The sequence below is a fragment of the Piliocolobus tephrosceles genome, chromosome 3 (genome assembly GCF_002776525.5).
Source record: "Piliocolobus tephrosceles isolate RC106 chromosome 3, ASM277652v3, whole genome shotgun sequence".
In the NCBI taxonomy this organism is placed as follows: Eukaryota; Metazoa; Chordata; class Mammalia; order Primates; family Cercopithecidae; genus Piliocolobus; species Piliocolobus tephrosceles.
The window spans coordinates 15,480,694-15,504,505 of record NC_045436.1 but is presented as its reverse complement, the minus strand read 5'-3'; the positions used below and the strand labels follow the sequence as shown (position 1 = coordinate 15,504,505).

The window sequence follows — 23,812 nt, the reverse complement described above, 5'->3', positions numbered from 1 at the left end:
GCTAATCACCGGAAACTAGGCACGATAGTAAATAATACTTATCACCACCCTTTGTCTTTTGAAATGTAATAAAACAGTTTTGAAGTTAAAAATTAGAATTGTCATGGAATTCAAAATTATGCACATGTAAAATGATTTGGATATTTGCTTCAGAATCTTAGAAATCATTTACTATCAGTCTAAAAGTCCCTTAGACATTCAAAATTTGATTATCGTTATGTCTTGTCCTTGAAAAATCTGTAGTACAACATTCCAGTTGTCATGCTGACAACCACTTTTGACTAAGGGTCAGATCTGGAAGGAAGCCAGGATTCAATATCTCTAGTAAGGAGTTTCTAACTCCCTCAACTCCCTCCTCTAAACTAGTAGCTCAACCCATCACATACTATTTCATTCCTAAGGTTACGCGTTTTACTTGGAGGTCACTTTTAACTCACCATATAAATACACTGTTCTCTATCATTCTAATGCTGCATATTTTAACTATGTACTTCATATAGTTGCTCTCCACTAAGCAGAGTTTTTTCTTCTCAGTACCCAGTTATGTATTATCTGTGAGAGCAGGGCCCATGTCTAGTACCTCACACAGTGTTAACACATGTAAAGCCCTGGATAGATACTCACTGAACCAATGAGTAAAGAGTGTTCACTGTTCTTCACAATATCTCTTCAATGGACTCTGAACAGGGATCATCAAGATTAGAAAAATAGTAAAGTTTGCATAATCACACCACATATAAACAAGCAAACATTTACCAGAGTTCTAATAATATTTTACTTTATTCCTATGAATATAAATCATAAATTTTGATCTTTTAAAAAATCCTAAATGGTTTAAAGGACTGACTGAGACTTGATTAACCCAGTTTTTAAAATAAAAAATCAAATTATAAATTTATATTATAAAAATAACTGCCAGTTTTGCATAGTAATGTAGTAACAAATCAACACTCTTCAAAGTTTAAAGGAAAAGGAAGCTGGTATTGGTTTCCATCTGAAGTCAGATCTAACTTTTAAGATAATAGTTTCAGATCAGAATCAAATAAATTTCAGAACTCAGTTTGAGAGAAAAGGAAAAACTTTAGTTAAAATCTTTACAATAAAATAATTATGACTATAAATCTCTTTAGTTAAATATGTACACATTACATGGTATTTGTATAAAGAATGGAAATGGATAAAGTTTTTCAGGCAAATCTAATGCACAAATACACCATCTTTTAGAGTATAATGTCAGTTTATCATTCTTTAACAGCTGTGTTAGACAATGGCTCTGCTTTGTGCAAAACATGATAAACAAAATTAGGAAAAATTCTGTAAAATTATTTAGTTCCCCAAGGAAATTACTAAAATAGAAAATGGCAAAAGAAAAAAAGGTTGCACACTGAAGCTTGATTGTATACTCAGGCTACAATGACCAGCACTGATGTAACCCCCATATCTGCTAAGTCCTTGGGTAGCTTTAGTCTGAAGTAAAAACTTGAAGACCTAGCAACTGTGCTTTTACGCAGCCACATGGCCAATAAGGTAGATATTGTCATAAAGATGTCCTACAAAATCTTCACTAATATTTTGGGCAGCGCGACGGGTATTTCGAATAAATTCTCTTTTTGACATTTTATTCTTCACATGAGGGCTAGTGAGGTCAATGGAAAGTAGAATCAAAGAGTAGCACAGTACATAGACAGCATCTGGAAGGAAAAAGAAACAGTTCAAATTATTAGTTGGTTTACAAAATATGATTCCAAGGACATAATGTAAGGCAAAAATGTTGATAATTTCAAGAGATCAAGATTAGCTCATAAATACAGAATGACCAGTCCATCCCAGTTTGTCTAGGCTCTTCCAAGTTTTGCATTGAAAGTCGTGTCATCCTGGGAAACTCAGTCCTGAGCAAACCAGGATGGTTATAATCCCATCTTAATACTAATTAAGCATGCATTTCCTTCATTTCAAAATAACTTTAGAACAGTTTAGGAGTGTACAGTAAAAATTCATTCTAGATTTAAAAAATTTAGAATTGCCTTTATTTTGTCTTTGCTTTCAAATGTGTTATTTCTATTCAAACATCCATAAAATACATTTGTACTGTTAGTATTTAGCTCCTCTTTCTAAAAAAAATTTACATAGAATGCTTTTACAAAAACCCAATTTAACTGGAAAGCATCTTTAATGACAAGAAACGTATTAATCTGGTAGTAGAAAATAAAATGTAAATAACTCAAAAGATTATTAATATTCTCATTTAAGATACATGTTATAAAGGCCTGTGGAATTTATGTATTAATTTTTAAAGTAAATCTTTAGGGAAAAGACTGCTACACCTGAGCACCATGCAACAAGATTTTACATATGCTTAGGGTAATATTTGATGTTTAATATTAAAATAGTAACAAATGTCATGATAGTTCTACTACTATGGAGCTGATATTTCGGAATCCTGCAGTCTTAAGAAAGCCAAGTTGAACATTATGTCATGTAAAGCATGCTCAACAAATTTCACATGACAGGAACAGCTTTGTAATATCTGTTTAATAAGATAAGCACAATAAAATTTTTGATATGAAAAGATAAGCTATACCAATTGAAAAAATATGTAGGAGATTCAGGCTATATCATATGCACACAAACATACACATATAGATAGAAGTACACACAAACAATGAAAACCAGTCGTATTAAAAACAAATTCTAGTGAAAAATGGTGCTTACATAATATGCAGATTATTAAAAGCTTTAAAAATAATGTCTCAAGTTTTCAATTAGACTAGTAGAAATACCTAACACCTAAACAAGAATAGTTTCTTAAAGAACTTATGTAGCTAAGTCTAACTTTCTTCTTAAAACAGTATGTGTGTTGTGAATATATATGTACATGTATGTATATATGTGTGTGTATAGTTGTGTGCATATATACACACACACATATACTGTTTTAATGGAAAGTAGAATCAAAGAGTATCACAGTAGATAGCATCTGGAAGGAAAAAGACTGCTTATATTGCATACATATTTTATGTATATGTATTCTATGTAATATGTGTATTATATGTATTCTAAAAAATTACATGTATATATACATATATACACATACACATACATGCATGATAGCTGTCTATGCATATATGTATAAACATATATACAAATGTATATATAATATATATTTACAAATTTAAATATGTACAAATGTCTATATATACATATGTACAAATATATATTACAACTTTATATATACAAATATCTATATATACATACATAGACATACAGACACGTAACAAATGTATATATACAAATGCCTATGTCTATATATTTATATGTCTATATGCATGTCCAATAGACATTTGTATATATATAAATTTGTAATATATATTTATATATAAATTTTTATGTAATATATAAAAAAAGACTATGTATACATAGCTATGTGTATATATATACACACAAACACACGCACACCATAGCTATGACAAACTGTTTTTTCTAAGCTCACATAAATGATGAAGTAGTCACTGCTACAAACAGTAAAACAAGGATTTGTAATTACTGAGAATATTTTTCCCCACAGTGAGACAAATGTCTCGTATGTCTCTGTTTTTACCTAAAAGTGGGCATGGGGTGATGTACTATTAATATATATATTCTTACCAGGACTAAGGCCAAGTTCTCGCATTAAATCAGGGTTACAAGCACAGAATCTATGTGAGAACTTTGTTATAAGAGTTTCAAGATACTCTCCACGCTCTTCAGGGGCATGGATATGACGAAAAAATTCTCTCAGTGCATTTGGCAAGAACTGATTTCTAAAATTATGCAATGTTACAAGGTCATCCAAGACATCTCTCCTATAGAAAGAAAAAAAGGCACAGCTTTAACTTTTCTTCATTAAAAAAATGGTAAGAAAAAAATAACAAATTTCCATTTTTTGGATAAAAAATACCTTATTGATTACTAGATCAGCTAGTCGTACAGAAGTATGTATAATTCCCAATATTAAAAAAATCTGAGTATGATTATTTAAGAAGTTAACTTTGAAATCTCGAGTAGTTTATAACAAAATCAAACAAGGTAAAACCTAGTAATTTTACCTCTATAATGAAAAAAAAGGAATTCTCTAGTATTAAAACGAACAACTTATTTTTAAGTGTCTTCTTGGCTAAATCCAAATAGCAATAGAATTGTTTATTTTTCAAATTATGAAAGTACTGAAAGTCTCTACCTACACCAATTCACATCTTCAGAGGTAAAAACTATTTACACAGACTTTTAAGAATGCCTACATACGCTATATATTGTTTTAGAATTTTTTTTGCTTTTTTCACATAGTATATTGTGGACAGCTTTGTATATCTTTATACTAGATCCACCTAATTTATTTTTAGTGGCTTCACAGTATCCTATCTAATGGACGCAACAATCCTATTGATATACATTTAGCTTATTTGCTATAATATAAATATTTGTGTGTGTATATGTAATTTTTAAAAAAATCACTAGCATTCCAATATAGAGTGAAACTTTGTTACAATGGCCTTCAATTCTTATTGAACTCAGTCACAATTATATGATCATAATCTTCAACTTCTACCAATTGCATGTAACAGGAATAGGCGAACTACAGCTACTGGGCCAAATCTGGCCTGCTACCTGCTTTTGCAAATACAGCTTATTAGAACACATTCACACTAGTTTATGTATTGTCTATATCTGCTTTCACCACAGAATGGCAGAGTTTTAAGTAGCTGTGACAAAGATCATACGACCCACAAAACTTAAAATATTTACAAAAAGATCTGGTTCTTCACAAAAAAAAAAAAAAAAAAAAAAAAAAAGAAGAAGAAGAAGAAGAAACAAGAAAGAAAGAAAAAGAAAAGAAAGAAAAAAACCCTTGCCTATCCCTAGGTACTTGGTACTTAAAGATTAAAAGAAAACTTAATGATGTCATCTTTACATGTTTCAATGACCAGTATGCTGGACTGTGAACTTCTTGATGATAGGGATATTATATCTTAATCATCCGTGTACTACTACTCTAGCAAAGTTTCTGGAATATTATGAACATTTACAGATTGTTCTTTAAAAATATTGAGATGTAAAAACTTTGAGAATTACAATGAAGGTAAACATATTTTGAAGCCATAGATTAGATTCGCATGAGAGCTATAATTTTAAAAATGGTGGTTCAGTTATGTGGCATCAAAACGTTGTCCCAAAATTTAAGTTCATTAATAACCAAAAGTAAAGTGTACAAATGGATAACTATCAAATCAGAATAGCATACTATCATCTCTGTGTAAAACACTGCTAAATGTTACATTTTCATAATTTTCTCACTTGAACATGACATTTCTATATAGTGTCTATACATGCAAATATATATACCTTATATCCCTAGGATTTGGGGTTTATGACTATAATCTGTCTTTGTACTAGCTTTTTTATATGGATAATTTCGTAATTCAGAATTTTTACCAATATAAACACTTAGATTATGGCTACTTTTAAAAAATCGGGGTTGCAGATTCCTGAAAAATATTTTGTTTTGGCTTGCTACTACAAAGACGTTGGGCTTCCATTTTGTGTGGACTTTTACTTTTAAAATGGTAACTTCCTCATCAACAAGTTAAAGCTCACAAAAGAAATGATGTATGAGATATAGGTATCTTTTCCCTGTCTTTACTCAATTTTGCAACCAGATGATTATTATGCAGTATTAAAGTAAAACTTAACTCATCAAAAACATTACTCAACTCATTTTGGATGAAAAGTTAATTTTTGTCTTTACCTTTCATCAAGATAGATTCTCAGTTTTTTCCAATTTAGTGTTCTTGTACAGAAGATAAACTTTGCTATTTCCTTTGGCGAATCATCTAGGATACCCTTGGACATAAAGTAGTTCACTCCCTAAAGCAGAAAGACAAGTCTACATAAATAAAATTGCTCTTTATTTATATATTTTAACAATTAAGCAATAGCAGAACAGTAGCTATAAATTGTTTCCAGTATTAATAGACTTTTTGTAGCTTTATCATGCAAAATACAAGCTAGAACTTGGACTGAAACTATTGTTTGTGGTTGATAGTTTACATGCAATGAAAAGCAGGAAATTCAAAGTTAAGACTGTTAAAGAAATCTTACTTAATTTTCTGGCTCATGTCAGGTAAAATTAACTATACAGAAATATGGTCTAATTTGGGGAAGGGGGCTGCAGATGAAACCACAATACAGATGTTAAAACAAGCCTTGTAACAAACACTTCTGATGTCTAATAGAACACATGATTTCTTAAAGGTCACATATATATTGCAGTATGCCTTTCAAGGAAATAGTTTTTTGATTAAAAAAAATACTCCAAATGAAAGACTAGTGATTTTATTCTGGAAGAAAAATATTAAATTATTTAACTTAAAGGAGGCCCAACTCCAGGCCAATTTATAGGTTGTACTACTTTGGCTTTAAACATTGCTACATTCTACAAGAACCTAGCTACAATACACACTGAGGGAAAACATATTAAGACAAAACAATTCAATGTTTTTCATAGAATTTATCTTTGAATTTCCTTTTCTCTGCATGCAAAGTTTTCCAGAGAAGCATTACCCATGAGTTTTTACCTACTTTAGATTTAAACCACCAACAACAAAACACCACCAACAACAAAAAAATCAAATGCTGAAAACAGTATTCTCTCACATATACAGAGGTCACATTCAAATAAATGTCTTAGCTGGATTTGAATGTGCAGTTATTGAAATAAAAGGCAGGTGGGTTTATTTCAACTTGCAGTTATCCAGATACATGCATTCCCATGAATACTTATGTCTGGATACTAGCACACTATGTGCCGCTAATTGGTAGAGAAAATGACGTATTATATACACACAACATAATGTTTTCACACATAAATTCCTTTGGCATTTCTTCACTTTACAAACACTTACATAGTACTCAGAAATATTACACACATTAAGAATTTTAAAAGTTGGAAGAATATCTATAAAAACCTTTTCAAGATAAAAACTTTCTCATAAAACTTTTATGGCAAAATTTTTTTTAAGTAATTAGGTACCACGAGGTAATGCTTTTGAAAGGTTATAATTATCTGTAAGTTGTAATTCAAAGATAAGGTTTTTTATATAAAACTAACTTTATGAGCCATCAATATAATAGCCTACTAGCAATTTGATCAAATTTTCATGTGAATTTTAATAATACAAAAGCAATGCTAAGGCACTGATTTTAAAAATGTACATGAAGAAAAGCAGAATGTGATAACGTGAAACTTTCTTGTCAACTCTGTTGTAACCTGTATTTCAGACTAAATCCTGAATACAAGGACTAGAAAATGTAATATGATAAGATGGAAAGCCAAAATACTTCTTTGGAATGAGGCTTTCATCAACTGTCCGAGGGGGCAGCAACTAGAAAACCATTAATGCTTGTTCTATCCTTTCCTTCATTAGTTTGAATAATCGAGAGTTGACTGTATACTCAATCTGCTTAGCAAAAGTCAGGTTTAATTGTTTCCAAAATTCCTCAGTGTAGAAGGATAACAGTATTTTAGAATTATTTCCAGTATTTAACTTTAATTGAAATGATTAAAAACAATGTCAATTAAGTATTATTTAATATTCTTTATTCATACATAAATCAGTATCTGAGATGTAGAACTAATGCTAAGCTACTTCTTAAAAATTGTGCAAAATAAACAAACCTACTAATAATATACATTAATGATATCTAATTCTCTAGTTATGTAATCTATGCCACTTTAATATCATTTGGTGATACTTAGTTATAAATGAACATTGGTATTTGCCTCATGTAAACATCATAAAAATACACTGTTAGCCATATTCTGTTTTACAAAAAACACATTTTGAGAATTTTACATCTAATCTAACCTGAGTTCTCCCAAATCAATCAAATACATAGGCAGGCATGAGCACAAAGAATTGTTAAATTCAGTCCTAAAAACTGGGAACACAGTGTGAAATAAGCCAACTCTATTGGTTTTATGAGGAAAAGAGGCATCAGCTTCAAGCTTGGGATTCCTTTGGAGAGGAAGGTTACTTTAGAAGGGCTACCAAAGTGAATGGTAAAGGAATAACAAATACAAAAAGACGTGAGACCAGATTATAACTGTCTCTAATAAGGAAGGTGGAAGTCATCCAAATTCTTATCTTCTTATATTTTAGGCTGGTGTGAAAGTGATTGTGGTTTTTGCCATTAAAAGTAATGTCAAAAAACCGCAATCACTTTCACACCAACCTACAATTAAATACAAAAAAATACCACAGTATGAGGTCTGTTGAATAACTATACATTTGTTTAGTAAGTGGTATAAGCATTTTTAAAAATAAAATTTTAGAAGAATGGTACAGAGAAACTCCTAGACCACACAGCGTATCAGTGATTAGTCAGGACTTGAGTCTAGATTAATATATATATATAGTATTTTAAAGAAGGAAGGTTGTAGCTCAGTATAGTCTGAATAATTGACTATAAAAGTTTCCAATTTTGTGTGTCCCCTTTTATGAGGCATAATCTGGACAAAGGAAATTAAGACCCGGTGAGATTGTTGAAGGGTGTAGAATTCATGTTATGTAAGAAAGAGCTGAGGGACGCAGGAATATTAGGCCAGAAAAGAAGATATACTTAGGAAAGAAGAAAAGATTAAGACTTTAGGATATCTAAAAGGCTGTGTCACAAGGACAAAGGAAAAGATGTGTGTAGTGGTAGTGAAGATATTAAGCTCTTTTGGGGGGTTATGAACCCTTTTGAGTACTAGGAAAGTCACAGAACTTCTTCACAGAATAATGCACGTACCCATTTTTTAAAACAGAAATTGAATTCCATCTAAGGAGTGCAGGTTACAAATCCCTATCCTAGATGAGTATAGAAGTAAAGTCAGGAAATGTCACTTATAGGCAGACAAGTTAGTACCACATAAGGAAGGGAATGCTTGTAATTTCAGTTGAGCTGTTCAAAGACCAATCATTTGTCTTTGCTTGATTCAATTTTTTTTGGTGGTGTTTTTACATTTTCAAACTAAGATTAAGCTTCAAACTCAGAACTACTTAAATTTGACTGTTTAATCTATACACATTTTAACTCCCATTTGCAACTCTGTTCAACTTTTAGAATTATCTAAATTGTTGCAGTCATAATGTAGTTCCTTTTTTTGCATGTGGGGAGAATTCTGAGACAGTTCTGTCAGATAACTCTGAGATGAATCATGATGGTGTCAGTACTATAATGGGTGAAACCATCATGACTGATCTCAGTTATCTCCAAGCACAGAGATCAGTTCTTGTCAAGTGAAAGGAAACTATTAGCCAAAATATATTTTTAAAAAAAATAGTTGTAAAGGATAGTTACAGTGGGGTAAATAAAATTCCTCTTATTAAAATAGATATTAGGCCTCATATTTCTTGGGAAAATAAACTGGTAAATAATGTTCATGCTACTAATTATAAATTTCATAGTCATTTGTTTTTTTAAAAAAAATCCAGTTCACTTTACATTTAGATAGAAAGATGAATGCCTAAAGACTAGCTTGTAAAATAGATATATGTATATCTGTGCATATTTACATATATGCATCTGCTTTAAAATGTTTTTTAAAACATGAAATACATTAACATTGTCTACATTTTATTTTCGAAATATATTAAACACAAGGTGTGATATGCAAGGTATTCAGTGATAGACACTGAGTAGTGTAACAATTTTGCCCTAAGAAAATTTAAATTTATATGTGGCAATAAGACATGTACATAAACATCTAGAATACACACATGTGCCAAGGTACATCAATAGTACATGGCAGTAGAAGAAAATCTAAATGAATGCTTATGAAAAGTGTTTCAGTAGTTCACTGAAAGGAAAAAAAGTCACTATGGGATAGGACATTTGGATAAGGTTTCCTGCTAGAGATTAGACTGAAGTAATGTAAGGGGTTTAGACAAGGAATGTAAGGGGTTTAGATAGCGCTGAATGAAGGGAACACTGGAAAAGAATGTTCCAGTTAATACTGTATTATATGAGCAAAAGTAATATAAAATTTTTAAAGACTTTTTTAGGAAGGAGCGGGAAATATTTTGGGTTGGAGAGTAAGTCTACAATCAGACTATGACAGTGACAGAAATAGTGCTGAATTTTAGGGTAAGAAGTTTATTCTCTATACTAAATCTAACTGGAAACCTCTGAAGGCTTTTAAACCTGATGAAACAATGGGCTACAATGTGAATTTGGCAGCAATATAAAGAGAAATAACGAAAGAAAAATTAGATAGTGGGCCATTCAGCAGAGCACTCAATAAATAGATAGTAGGCTATACCACTGTCCAGGTTTGAACATATGAAAAAGCACTAGAAATATGTTACATATATGAAAATAACTTGATAAATATGCTGGCTATCAAGCCATGTGACAGTGAAAAGTGAAAGACAGCTGATGGCTCTGGCTTAGATGAAGAGGGAAATGACTGACAGAAAATGATAGGTAAAAAAAGTCATGGAGCGCGTTGATTTGAAGAAAACAGTGATGAGTTAGCTTTTAGAAACGTTGAATTTTAGGTGATGACAGATATAACTAGAAAGGCATAGTAGGTAGTTGGTAATGTAATAGGATATATTTTAAAAGGGAGGGTTGAAGATACAGATTCAGGATCTTGGATAAGGAGGATCAGTAAGGGAGTAATGAAGAAAAGGATAGAATAATATTCCAGAGGCCAAGAGCCTTTGAGTTGAAGAACAGGGTGTCTAGTGCAATTATGCAGTATGATGGAAAGAGCATCATTTTTAGGACAGGGACCAAGCCACGGTTCTGCAACTTAATGATGATATGAATATAAACAATCTACTCAATCTTCCTGAGCCTTGGTTTCCTAATCAGTAAAAATCTTAGTGGGCTAAGTGCATAGCAAAAGGAACACAGCTAGTTTTCTTTTTCTTTCAAATAGCTCAAGGATGCTAGAATAGGAAGAGGGCACTGAGTTTGGTGACTGGGAGGAAAGAAGTGACTTTCAAGAGGTCTCTTTCCACACTGTAGCAGAGGCTGAAATCCAAGAAGAAAACGAAAGAACGAGCTCAAGGTAAGGAAACTGAGTATTGTCCACTCACTTGAAAAATATATTAGTACAAAGGAGGAAAAAATGGCAAAATTAAAGGGAAAAAAGAGAAAGTAATTTTTTTTTTCAAGATAATTTCAACCTAATCATGTCAGAAGACAAAAGAGAGGTCAATAGAGACAGGAAAAGACTGATGTGCAGGAGATTTTGCTGCAGGGGCAGCAAAGCCGATAAAGAGAGCAGGGGAAGGGTTTGAAAATACTGCTGGAGTTTATAATGATTAGCCTGGGGGACAGCACAGTAACACTGGCTCAGAGACAGCTACAGTAAGAAAATGAAAAGCAGAAAACAAAGGACATGTTGGTTTCCTTCTTAGAGAGGACTAACTATCTGGGGAGCACTGGAAAAGAGAGGGCTGATTTGGATTCTTGGGCAAAGTGGTGAAGATTTCTATCAACAACGATGTAGGATATGACTGGGAATTCACTAGGAATAAACTAAAGGAGAGCCAAGTAGCAGTGAGAATCTAGGTGAAGTTAATGTGAATTCAACCCATTTCTTGTTAAGGTTAAGCAAAATCTACCATACATATGTTCAGAATCCGTAAATATATATTTGGGAACACAGTGAATTCTGTCTAGAAAATTAGACATGCAAAGCCAAATGAAAAAAGTCCTGACTATTGGTACTGAAAGTACTGTCTACTGGCACAGACACCTGGCACATATATTGTGTAACAGTTGGTGTCAATAAAAGTTATACAATGTTTTGTTTTGTTTTATTGGTGTCACTAATAAAACAAAACTGTCACATACTAGGGAGTACCCTTAATTTTTTTCCTAAAGAACAACTTAGCAAAGAAATGTAGAAAAAAATTTGATTTACTAAGTTGTGTTTAATTTTGTCCTAGTATACAATGTGAAATCTAGTACAATGGCTACTACTTTTCAGGTAATCAAACTGTCCTTAGACCATTATATAATAGAAAGCCAGATGTACACTGCATTTAATTTTCTTTGGAAAAAAAAACATTTTGAAGACTTAAAAAAAATAATAATCCTGAAACAATATAGCTCAATCTAGATTTCTAACTTTTCCTTCAACATGATAACCAATATATTATTTTTCAAGTATACATTTTAACCACAGTGAAATTAACTGAATATATTATTTTTCAAGTATACAGTTGACCACAATGAAATTTAAACTGAAATGTAACATTTTCAAACTGAAGATAATGTAAAAATTAAGTGATATATATTATTAACAGTAAAAATTAATTGGCACTTCTGTAGGTCAAATGGGAACATCCCTATTGTTTTGTTTGAAAATAGCAGCAGCAATGGTTAAGATGACTGCTCTGATACTATTTCTTCTTTTCTACAGTGTTTTAAGAATTGCTAAGGTAAATGTAAAATCTATTAATTTGTATCAGTACAGAAGTTCTCCCTCTCCCTATTTAATTAGAGAACATGTGCTTTACAGTTAAGGGAGGGTGAGCCCCAGAGAATGTGGATAATTGAGAATAATTTATCTGAGGATATTTATTATGCAAATAAAAAATCAACACCTTGCTTTTTGGCTGCAGTAAAATAAGTGCAGATTTCTTAACTAGTACGTTTAATACTAGTTGTCTATGTTTTTATCCTGTCATTTCATTTCATTCTAGCCACTAAATTTTGTAATGTTTTCTACTTTCTGTAATTTTCCATGACCTTCAATGTTTAATGCCAACCTTGAGCACATACATAACAGAAATGTCATGCATTGCTTTTCTCAAGCTGCCTATAAATATTACAACGGTTATTCCTAATACAATCACTAGATTCAAAGACTAAAGTAAAAACTATGCCCAGATTTTAAAAGTTGTCCTAGAAAGATTTTATAAGAGTACTAAGTTTTCCTCTCACTGAGAAACCCGTAACTAGGCTATTCACCGGAAGGCTCTGTGTTACATAGAACTAAAAGGAAAGGGGGCAATGGAAATTGGGAAAGAAACGTAAAGATAGTTTTGATGTCAGTTTTAAGTCTGAATAGCAGATTTCAGTCTTCTTTCTTCCAGAGCAGGAAGAGAGAGCACACACTGTCCACACTGAGGTGGGAGAATTAACAGCTGTGAAGAGAGAGTGCCAGTATCTTACAGCCAGTTCTCTCGGTTAGTTATGAAACATAATACCATATTTTGTCTGGAGGATAATGAAGAGTCATATTATTCGGTTTTGATTTTACATTTACCATTCATATAATATGAAACCAGTTTATGTATAAACATTGTTTGAATTGGCAAGGATTTCAGCTAGAATGATTTATGGAAGACTTTTCAACATATCAAAGAGCAGAATGCTGAGGAACTGCTAAGGACAGAGATATCTACACCTGAAATTGTTTGCAGTTAAAAGATGTCAACAGAAAATCTCACATAAAAGAATGATGGTTTAAGGAAAATCTAAATAAAAATAAATATTCCCTCCAATGGAAAGAATGATGGTTTAAGGAAAATCTAAATAAAAATAAATATTCCCTCCAATGGAGTCCAGGGAAAACACAAAGAACGTATAGGACAGGTCTTTCTGCTTATTTTTCAAGAGAGAAAAAGCAATGGCAAACAAAATAACATGAACCTAATTTTCTGAAGTTTTAAATAATTAAAAGCCCCTTTTAATTAGTTCTAATAGCTTCAAACAGAAAAAGAACCACATCTGTGAATTCCAGTATTGCCGAAAAGAACCACATTAGTGACTGGGATGGATCAATATGACAGATAAGAAAGTACTTCCTAAATTGTAAATTACTACTATCAATTAAATGTAACAATCATTACTGTAATTATTATCAAAAAAGTTGCTGCTAGCTGAGTCAAGCTTCTTGGAAAAGCCCCCTTTATCTCTAACCTGTTTCGTATTAGAAAAAGAAAGCATTCTAATCAAAATATGGAGATACATCTCTATTAGGTTATGATAACGGAAAGTAATGAGAAAGTGACACATTTAACTGATGCTAGTTTAGAATTCTTGTTTTATAAGAATCACATACAAATACTGGATTTGCAATGTGCATATATACAACTGTTTAAATGACTAACCCATAAATACTAGTTTTATCATATTACCTAGATCTTAATATGTACATTTATAAATATATTTTAACAGCTCTGAAACAGTTTTAAAGTAAACAACATTTTTTTTTAAAAAAGTCTTACTAGCAGACAAGCAGAGAAGCAAGTTGGGATATACATGGTAGTTTCACTGCCAGCACAAGTATATACTTAATCATGTAATGTAAGTATCTATTCATCCTGCCAACATTATAGCCAAGACACATATTTCAATTTTAACATAACTCTGGACCCCTAATTACTGCTTAAATGTCAAAAAGATTAAACTCAGCAGCACTACCGAAACAAAATGTTACTGTATATGCAAAAGATTGCATATACATGTCAGAAAATACAAGTAAAGACAAAGGGTATCATTTAAAGCTAGGAGATATTGATGTGACCAAAACACACTTCACGAAGGACAGGTTAGTCAGGTGTCACATAGTTATCTACTAGAATCCAAAAGTTCCAGAAGAAGAAGAACCTCAAGGCCTAGAACAGTGCCTGGTTCTTGGTATTTTAAGTTGTTGTAGTTGTAACTTTAGTATAAACATATAGTTACAGTTTGGTGAACACTTAGAGGCATGTTTATCATGTCTTATTTCATTTAATCTTCACAAGAACACTGTTATAAGTATTATTACTGTCCCGGTTTTACAGATAGGGAAACTGAAGCACAGAGGTTAAATAACCTGCTCAGAGTCAACATTATATCAATTGTAAGTGGTAGAGATACTTAATAAATATTTGTCGAATGAATGTTTGAATCTACATGTACAAAGCTTCCCGCTGTCTTTCAAGAGATGCTGTAAATTTCTGAGGATTACATAATTCAATCTGGGGAAAAATACAGAAACAACTCCCTTCCAAAAAATGTATAAGTTGGATCAAATATTAAGAGCAGATAAAACCCCAGCACACTTTGAAATACCTCAAGTTATAAATTCTCAAAGGTCAGAGTCACCAATCCAAATAATCAAAAGTAGCATATCACTTTGATGCTATATTTAACTGCTAATGACCTAAAGAGATTTACAGAAATCTTAGGAATTTTGTTATAAAGAAGGCATCTCTCTAAAAACTTTATGATATAAAAGAAGAAAATGTTACATAGTTTTATGGATAAATGTACACTACAGTTAGCTGGTTTAAAAAATGCACTTAAGGTAGTGTTTCCTTCATATTCCCATATTTGAAAAGCCGTAAGTAAGTTGATGGATGTCTTACAATTGATGACACCCAAAAATTGAGGAAATATTATCCTTCGGATTTCTGATACAATACTCATATTTTGAAGTGACATCTACTGTGACACTGGTAACAATTGCTAAATTCATGAAAGACATGTAGAAGAGGCAAACACCTTGGACACTAAAGCTGAGAACTTAAATCTAGAAAGTAATACCAAGTTGCACTGAAACTGTGATCACAATGGATAAGGAAAAATATTTGGGAGGTATCAAGGGAGTCAGGCAGTGTATGATAAGAAAATATAAAACAAGCAGATGTTTCATTAAAATGTACTTAAAATACTCAATGTACCACTGCAACGTCTCTAGTTACAATTATTTAAATTGCTAACAAAAGTAAAATTCAAATAAAATATTGTTCATTATAGCAATTCATATTTCAATATTAAAAATTTAAAAATGTGTCCTAGGATGAAGACATTTTCCACTAATTTCAGCGTTTACCCTAGACAATTCACACTCAATGATACAGCAAATTAGTAGCTTCCATAGCACACTGAATAAAACAAGAGTAAAATACATCAGGTGATTTGATTGATGAATAAGCTATGGAATATTCTAGAGCCTGAATCTCTTTTTCAACTAGACAACGATTAGAAGAAGGCCTGGGAAATTCGTCTTTCTTTCAAGTTTCTAAAAGGTTTATTCTGAGTCCACAAACCTCCTCTGGGAACTGATTCTACACTGCGTGTTGGAGTGACTCTGGGAGAAAAGGGAAAAGGAGGGTGGCTGGCATAGAGTATGGTTAGGGTAAGGTGTAAACTAAAGTTGTCCTAAAAGGCAAAGGGTAAAGCTGCCTTCTTAACCGCAAAATCATCACAGATCAGATTCAAAAGAGACAGACAAAATTCAAAAGAGATAGACAAAAAGAGATAGATTCAAAAGAGATACATACACACACGCATATCCATACATACGTCACATTACTCTCATAAAAAGAAAATGACCTCCAGTTTAGCACCATTTGACTAATTGTAGCTGGTTGCTTGAAGGTATTAACTTGTCTAGGCAGAGGAAGAGGGTGTTTAGTGTCTGAGAGGCATAATTTTTCACTTTGACTCTAATGTTAATCAAGGGGAAGGGGCCTGCTATAAACCCCAGCATTTTAGCTCCTATGGGTAAACAATTCTTATAGAGGAGGAAGCTAGTTAAGCCATATTTGCTCTCACTGTCACCTAGTTTCTTCTGCCCTGATTAAATTTCCCCCAGCAAATTTGGAGATAAATTGATCTGCTACTGAGAATTAGCAATATTTGTTTGTTTATGAAACAGGGTCTTACTTTGTCACCCAGGCTGGAGTGCAGTGGCATGATCATGGCTCAGTGAAGCCTCAACTTCCTTGACTCAAGTGATCCTCCCACCTCAGCCTCCTAAGTAGCTGTGACTCCAGATACATGCTATCATACCCAATTAGTTTCTGTATTTTTCGTAGAGACAGGGTTTTAACATGTTGCCCGGGCTGGTCTCAAACTCCTGAGCTCAAGTGATCCACCCGCCTTGGTCTCCCAAATTGCTAGGATTACAGGTATGAGCCACTGTACCCAGTTAGCAATGCTTATTTTTAAAAATTTGCATTGAGGATTACATCTCAAACTCCTAAGAGTTTGGATAATAATAACAGCAATAATACATCAAGATGTTTTTGGTTATAAACAACAGGAGACCCAGTTCAAAATAAAGGGATACATTTACTTCAAAAATAAAATTACCTTGTATACCAAGAAGTTCCAAACTAATATGGCTCCAGGTTGTTAGGCTCACAGATAGCATCACAGACCCAATTCTTTCTTTCCAGTCTGCTATTCTTGGTAGGGTTACTAATATCCCTCATGGCTACCAGATGCCTGCACATGGTCATATCATTATATTCTCACATACCAATGCCTAGAGGTGTACATGACACATGTATTCGTGTGTGTGAGTGCATGCATGCACAGGCACGCACACACACACACAGACAATACTACTTCTTTGTGTCTCTTTTTAAAACCTAAAAAATAGGCTAGGTATGATGACTCATTCCTGTAGTTCCAGCACTTTGGGAGGCCGATTCAGGTGGGTCACTTGAGGCAAACCTGTCTCTACTAAAGAAAATATTAGCCAGGTGTGTCAGCATGCACCTGTAATCCCAGCTGCTCTGGAGGCTGAGGCAAAGAATCACCTGAGCCCGGGAGGCGGAGATTGCACCACTGCACTCCAGCCTGGGCAACAAAGTGAGACCCTGTCTCAAGGAAACTAAAAAATCTAAAAAATCTTTCTCTACACACATCTTTTCCAACCTCATGAGTCAAAGGTAGATTACATGGATGCCATAAAAGCATTCTCCAAGGGGAACGGAGGTTGGAATAAGGAATCCATATTCAACTCTGGACCCTAGGAATGAGCCAGCCACACAACTGGTTGAGGTGCTTTCCCTAGTGAGGAGTCTAAATGGTGAGTTATAAGCCTTGGCCATGTAGGCCCAGTGTGATTTTTTTTTTAAAATTACTTTTATCATAGGATATAGTACCACTAGAAGGAACCCCAAGACATCTCTTGAGTTCCACCTACATCCTTTTCTTTTGCCACATCGTGTAGTACTATTTCCCTCTGGTTATCGGGCTTAACCACTTCAATCACAGCATAACTACCTCCCCTCCTATCCCCTCCTCCTCCGTTTTAAAATTTTGATATGTTTGCTTAGTAGCAGGAAGACCTACATTGGCAAGAAGGTAGGGTCAGCTACCAATTCAAATTGTTGTGCCACAGGTGCCAATGTTCCTCCTTTGGATACTAAGGCCTCTAACCCAGCAGAGACCAGAAACAAAAGGAAGGCTGAATCACACGTTTTAAGTGCGTCACTAGTTAAAATGGCATTACAGATGCTTGGATGCCTTAACAAAGGTCATTTCCCTGTTTTTCATTTCTTCTAGCATCCTAGCTGCAGTTGTAGAATCGTAAGTCTAAGCCAATCATGTAATCTTTCTATTCTATTCTCTAGTGCTCTAGGGGTGCTCGCATGATTTAATTATGTTCTATAAGAAATGAGTAGAAGTACGCCGAAGGCTTCTGAAAAAGATTTTTCTCCCTAATAAGTATAACAAATATGAGGAGAAAGCTTCTTTTTCTGCCTCTCTTTCTTTGCACTGGGACACTATTATGGGGGAAGTGATATTTTGAGTTGTGGTAGCCACCTCGCTATCAAGAGAGGGTGAAAGTCAACACACTCAGGTCCGTCAAGAGATCATTATCTCACTAAAATAACTGGGCTACCTGCATCCAGGACTCTTTTGAAGTAAACAAATGTAAAGGGTTTAAGTCACAGTTTAGGTTCTCAGTTCCTTGCAGCCAAAAACATCTTAGCTGATACATACAGGGAGAAGTAGGTACTGCAAGAAGCCAATCATAAAATGTGGAACATGCTGAGTTGAGCAGCACAACAAAGGGTGTTGCAAACTGAATTCTTTCTAGCTAGATCTTAGTTTATACCACAGCTAAGAATTAGAATTTTGAGTTTATTTTTCTCTTTCTTTATGCTATCTGGCATTGTTTGAAGTATGTGTGTCTTATGGTCAACTTGGTTCACATTCTACTACCTATAAGTTTATTCCTGAGAGATTCACTTTCAGTAGAAAGACAAAGCCAAATTTCTAGACATACAGAACTGAGGATAAAACCTCAACAGATAGTACATTTTCCAAAGTAAAAAGTATCTTAGTGGCCTGCCAGCCTTCATTAGGAATACTTCTGTGCTGTAAGAAGTACTAAGATTTAAAAGAGTTAGTACAGAGAATGAGATACCAAGGAAATAATGATGAATGGCCTATTAGTTACAAATTATTTGACAGATACATTTATCAATGTGTACAGGCAGTTATTTGAATTCAATATTGCTATCAGGTTTATTATTCAAGCAATCATTATTGCTTACCCTTATTATTCAAAGTAAAACTTCCCTTTCCAAACCAGATGGTAATCAAAATAAAAAATGGAAAAAATCTCTCAGTCTGTCAAGACTCAATTCAACTCTCAGGGTTGGTTTGTTTGTTTGTTTTGTAGTAAGTACTATCAGACCAAAGGAAAGAAAACAATTAGAGACCCACAGACTTTGATAAGAGAGAAGATTACATCTGATAACTGCAAGTGAACAACAGGGTATTTCAACCATTCTAAAACATTTATTTACACACAGTAAGATTACAGATAATCTATACTAGGTTATCTCAAAGCGTATTCCCTGGATGTTTTTACCTTCCTCTCCCCAAAACAGAAAGAACCCCACATCAAACAAAATTAGATATATATTGCATATAACATCTCCCTTAGTAGATAGTCACAATGTGCATCAAGGTATTAAAGGCTTCGAAATGTTAGGCTGTAAATAAGCCAACTAATCATAATCTATCATGTTCAAATTAGACTTAAGAATTCCTTTTTAACTGTGTATTCCCAAGGAATGCATTTGGGAAATGTTTATCAGTACATTCTAATAATGCCCATGACGGTTTTCATTCCCTAGGAATAAAAGTTAAAAGTTATTTTTCACCACCGTTGCTATGCTATGAAGTAATGGTAATGACGATTTTGTTGTTGAATATTGGAGCAAAAAGTCATTAACATATATCTGAGATACTATTCATAAGAACTGAATATAAATTCCTGAAATGCTTTCCATAATGGAGAACTACAAATTTCCTGTTTATACTTTAGCTGGTCCAGCAACAAAAAGAACACGTTATCTTGAAAGTAAGTTGCATATTCATTTCTACCTAAAACGTGTGGGCACGTCAAATTTAAAATATGTTTTATAATAGATTATATCCAAGATCAATTTAGTAAAATGCATAAAATTATATGCATGTGGATATTTCTGTATAAATACCAGAAAAATGTGCTTATATAGTCATTAAAAAGAAAAAAATAACTTTCGTTATCTGACTCCAATGAGGACATTTAAAACAAAAAACTGTTTAGAAACACAATTACACAAACAAAAATAAACCTATAATAAAGTTAAACCACGTTCACTACCAATTTTTCAAATCCTAAATTTAAAAATAACTATGTCAAGAAAGTGTTTTAATATACATTGGAGCACAAGTAATATAGTTTACTGGTTGTTAAATAAAATTACTTCATTATACTACTGCTAGTGGAATAAAATTGACACACACAACTTGTACATGCAGGGAAAATACAACTTAATGTAAATAGATGGCTTTCAGCACATTCCTTTACTAGAATGTGGCCACCTGCCACAAAGTACACAAGCTCATGCACAAGATCAAGACGTTACATACAGCTAAGATCACAATGTCATGCATAGTACAACAGCGTGCCAGATTATCGTACCACAAACTGTGCGGATGTTCTCCCCCACCCCATGAGCCACTGCCAGCAGCTGCTGTGGAGCTTGGTTACCCATATCCGTGACATGAACGGTGTCCTTTGGAGAATCTTGTTCCCTGTGGCTGTAAGTATTCTTATTTTTATAATATTTTAATGATGCTTGCTATCAAAATGTTAAGTACAATACTGGAAATTATGAAAAAGTAGATTTTTTACAATACTAAGCAATTATATACATCTTATCTCAGGTACGTGCAATAAGCATCACATACTTAAACATATCATCAAAACTAATTTAGTGCTCATAGTTAAATGAACCCAAAATAATATATCTGATGACAGCGCTCCAGTGAGTGGGGAAAAAGAAAACAAAATACAATCTCCAAAAAGTACTGCCTAATTTTGAGCACTCAAAAAACTTGGCAAGAGTCATTCTAAAGTCTGGCTAAAGTATGACTCATACAGATATGTGCTATATAAGAACATTTATTAGGATAGATCTTTAACTTGCATGATTTCAATTTTGAATACTTGACTTGGTAAACAATTAGCCAAGTTAACATTATTTATGTTAGTCAATGAAAGAAAGTATAGAATATAGTCACTGAACTACTTCCCCTCCTTTCTCTGAACTTATTAAGTATATTGCAATGTCCTTGTTTTTCTTTATATTTCCTAAGTGCATTCTGGTAAAGACAGCATTTTCTTTTGCTATTAGGTAACACTTGCTAAATTACATGTTCATAAAAGCATAGAATCAGAATTTTGGAACCTTGAGACACATTGAGTGGCTCAGCTCTATTCCTCTTGGGAGTACTACATGGCCCTTTTAGAATGATAAATTCAGTGCTTCTGGAATATTCCAGAGTACCTTTAAATCAGGCCAGGGAGTGAAAAAAAAAGGAAAATACAGCCAACTCTCAATAACAATGGAAGGTAGGATAGATAAGTAAAATCTGAAGATCTAAACATTTTATTTTAATTAATAACTTGAATCTCCTCTCTTAACATTTGACTTACAATTTTAAAAAATTACGTCAGATATAAAAATAACTTGAATTAGAGGTCTTTTCTCTGCCCCCTCTCCAAACACCCTAGAGGAGGTACTAATAAGAACTGTATAGTCTGATATTGGTAGCTGCAAAGATGAAAACCTATTTATATGTCTAGCTGTTCCAAATTAGATATTTAAACCTATACATATAATATTTTAGTATATGAGGACCCATGCGTATTTTCATCTTTGTGTAAAAATGATTGCTTTATAATTTGTTTAAAAATTGGCATTCCTTTAGCAAAGAATGACTACTTACCATAATCAATATCAGCAGTCACATCCAACTTTTCTGACTTTGTAACAATCTACAACTTAGTACTTACCAGGTTACATTTCCCTTAGAATGTAACATTTGAAAGTGATATGAATTGAAGATGACAGTTTTACTCAACATCAATAATTCATGAGAGGAACCAGCATGCCTTGATTAAATGGGCATAATAAGACTGGGGCTTAAAACAGCTGCCTCTCCTGATTCTTACATACTGTACAGTACAACACTGTAGCATTCTGCCTCAGTTTTCCTCCAGCAATCATCATTCAACTACCTCCACAGACTGATGCAAAATACGTATCTTTATTATGACTATTATTATGATCATTGAGACAGGGTCTCACTCTCACAGCTTATTGTACTCTTGACCTCTGGGGCTACATCTTTATTATGATCATGATTATTATCATTGAGACAGGGTATCACTCTCACAGCTTACCGTACCCTTGGCCTCTGGGGCTCAAGTGATGCTCCTACCTCAGCCTCCCAAGTAGCTGGGACCACAGGCATGCACCACAATGCCTAGCTAGTTTTTTAAAAACTTTTTGTGGAGACAGGATCTCCCTATGTTGTCCAGGCTGGTCTCAAACTCTTGGGCTCAAGTGATTCGCCTGCCTCAGACTCCTGGAGTGCTGGGATTACAGGCGTGAGCCACTATGCCTGGCCTGCAAAATATATATTTTATTATAAAGTTCATCATATGAACTGTTTTAATGAGCAATAAATAATGTTTAAGTCTAAATAAAGAATTAAGAATAACAAAGTCTCTATAACTGTGCCAATATTTGAATATGTAAGTGCAGTAGAATGTCTTATAAGAGCAGGTATGCCACAGTGCAGGATAAAAAAAGGGACATTCTTATGTTGCCATATATTTACATGGAAGATAACTGGGATTTGACCAAAAACAAGGTGAAAACAAGTATATTTTATAATAAAAGGCATTAGAAAAAAATGTGCAATAAAAGGACAGTAACATTTAAGTTTACAATAAATAGTTTATCCATTTATTTGTCTTTCTGAAGAATGATCATTTGATTCTAAAAAGCAGTATTATATTGGTAAATGTGTAATCTGAACTTCTTATAAATCATTCTAATTTCATTAAGGTATCAGTTTGTTATTCATTGACAGTAATACCTCTTTAAATAGTGATGAAAGAAAAGAAACATCTGAATTTAAGTATTATACCTGGCTTTACAACATATATATGTTGTTATATTTCTGGAGATAAGACTTAACTGATAAGAAGTATATCAGTAATCCTTTGCAATGGCCTTTTATTTTATTTTAGATTTCTGTACCATAAAAATTTAACAAAAAGTAAACCATATGTAAGTAAAAATCAATTGGTTAAAAAAATATATTATTGGTATTACTATATGCATACATATAAAATTGGTATTTTTGTTTAAGACTCCAATATTTTACATAGGAGAAACATTTCCCTAATTATAACAAAAGCTAAGATAACTTTAGAAAATTCTTGGCTGCATGATTTGAACTGTCATTAAAACCCCAACAACAAATAAAAAAAAGTTGGTTTTGAAAATTAGGTAAATTAAAATAATGCTGCAGATTAAATTTTTCCACAAAAAATAATGCATCCAAAAGTAGTAGTTCTGAGTGCTGTATAATTTTCACTTAGATTTCTAAGAATAAATCTGTAAGTATTTAAACATTTCTGAAAATCTGAACTTTTCCAGGACACAGTAAAATAAGAATAGGGAAAAAA

At 33.0% G+C, this 23,812-nt stretch overlaps 1 protein-coding gene across 3 annotated transcripts in view; it reads right to left on the bottom strand.

Moving 5' to 3' along the window:
• Positions 1-751: 751 nt before the first annotated feature.
• The window catches only part of FBXO8 (F-box protein 8), a 55,243-nt gene continuing 32,182 nt past the window's right edge, over positions 752-23,812 (bottom strand). For all 3 annotated transcript variants that reach the window (XM_023229283.3, XM_023229303.1, XM_023229294.1), the window contains exons 4-6: positions 5,783-5,901; positions 3,646-3,842; positions 752-1,691 (exon numbers count right to left, since the gene is read on the bottom strand). In XM_023229283.3, coding sequence (XP_023085051.1) covers positions 1,504-1,691; positions 3,646-3,842; positions 5,783-5,901 — 504 coding nt within the window. In that variant the 3' untranslated portion in view covers positions 752-1,503. The remainder of the gene's footprint in view (positions 1,692-3,645; positions 3,843-5,782; positions 5,902-23,812) is intronic.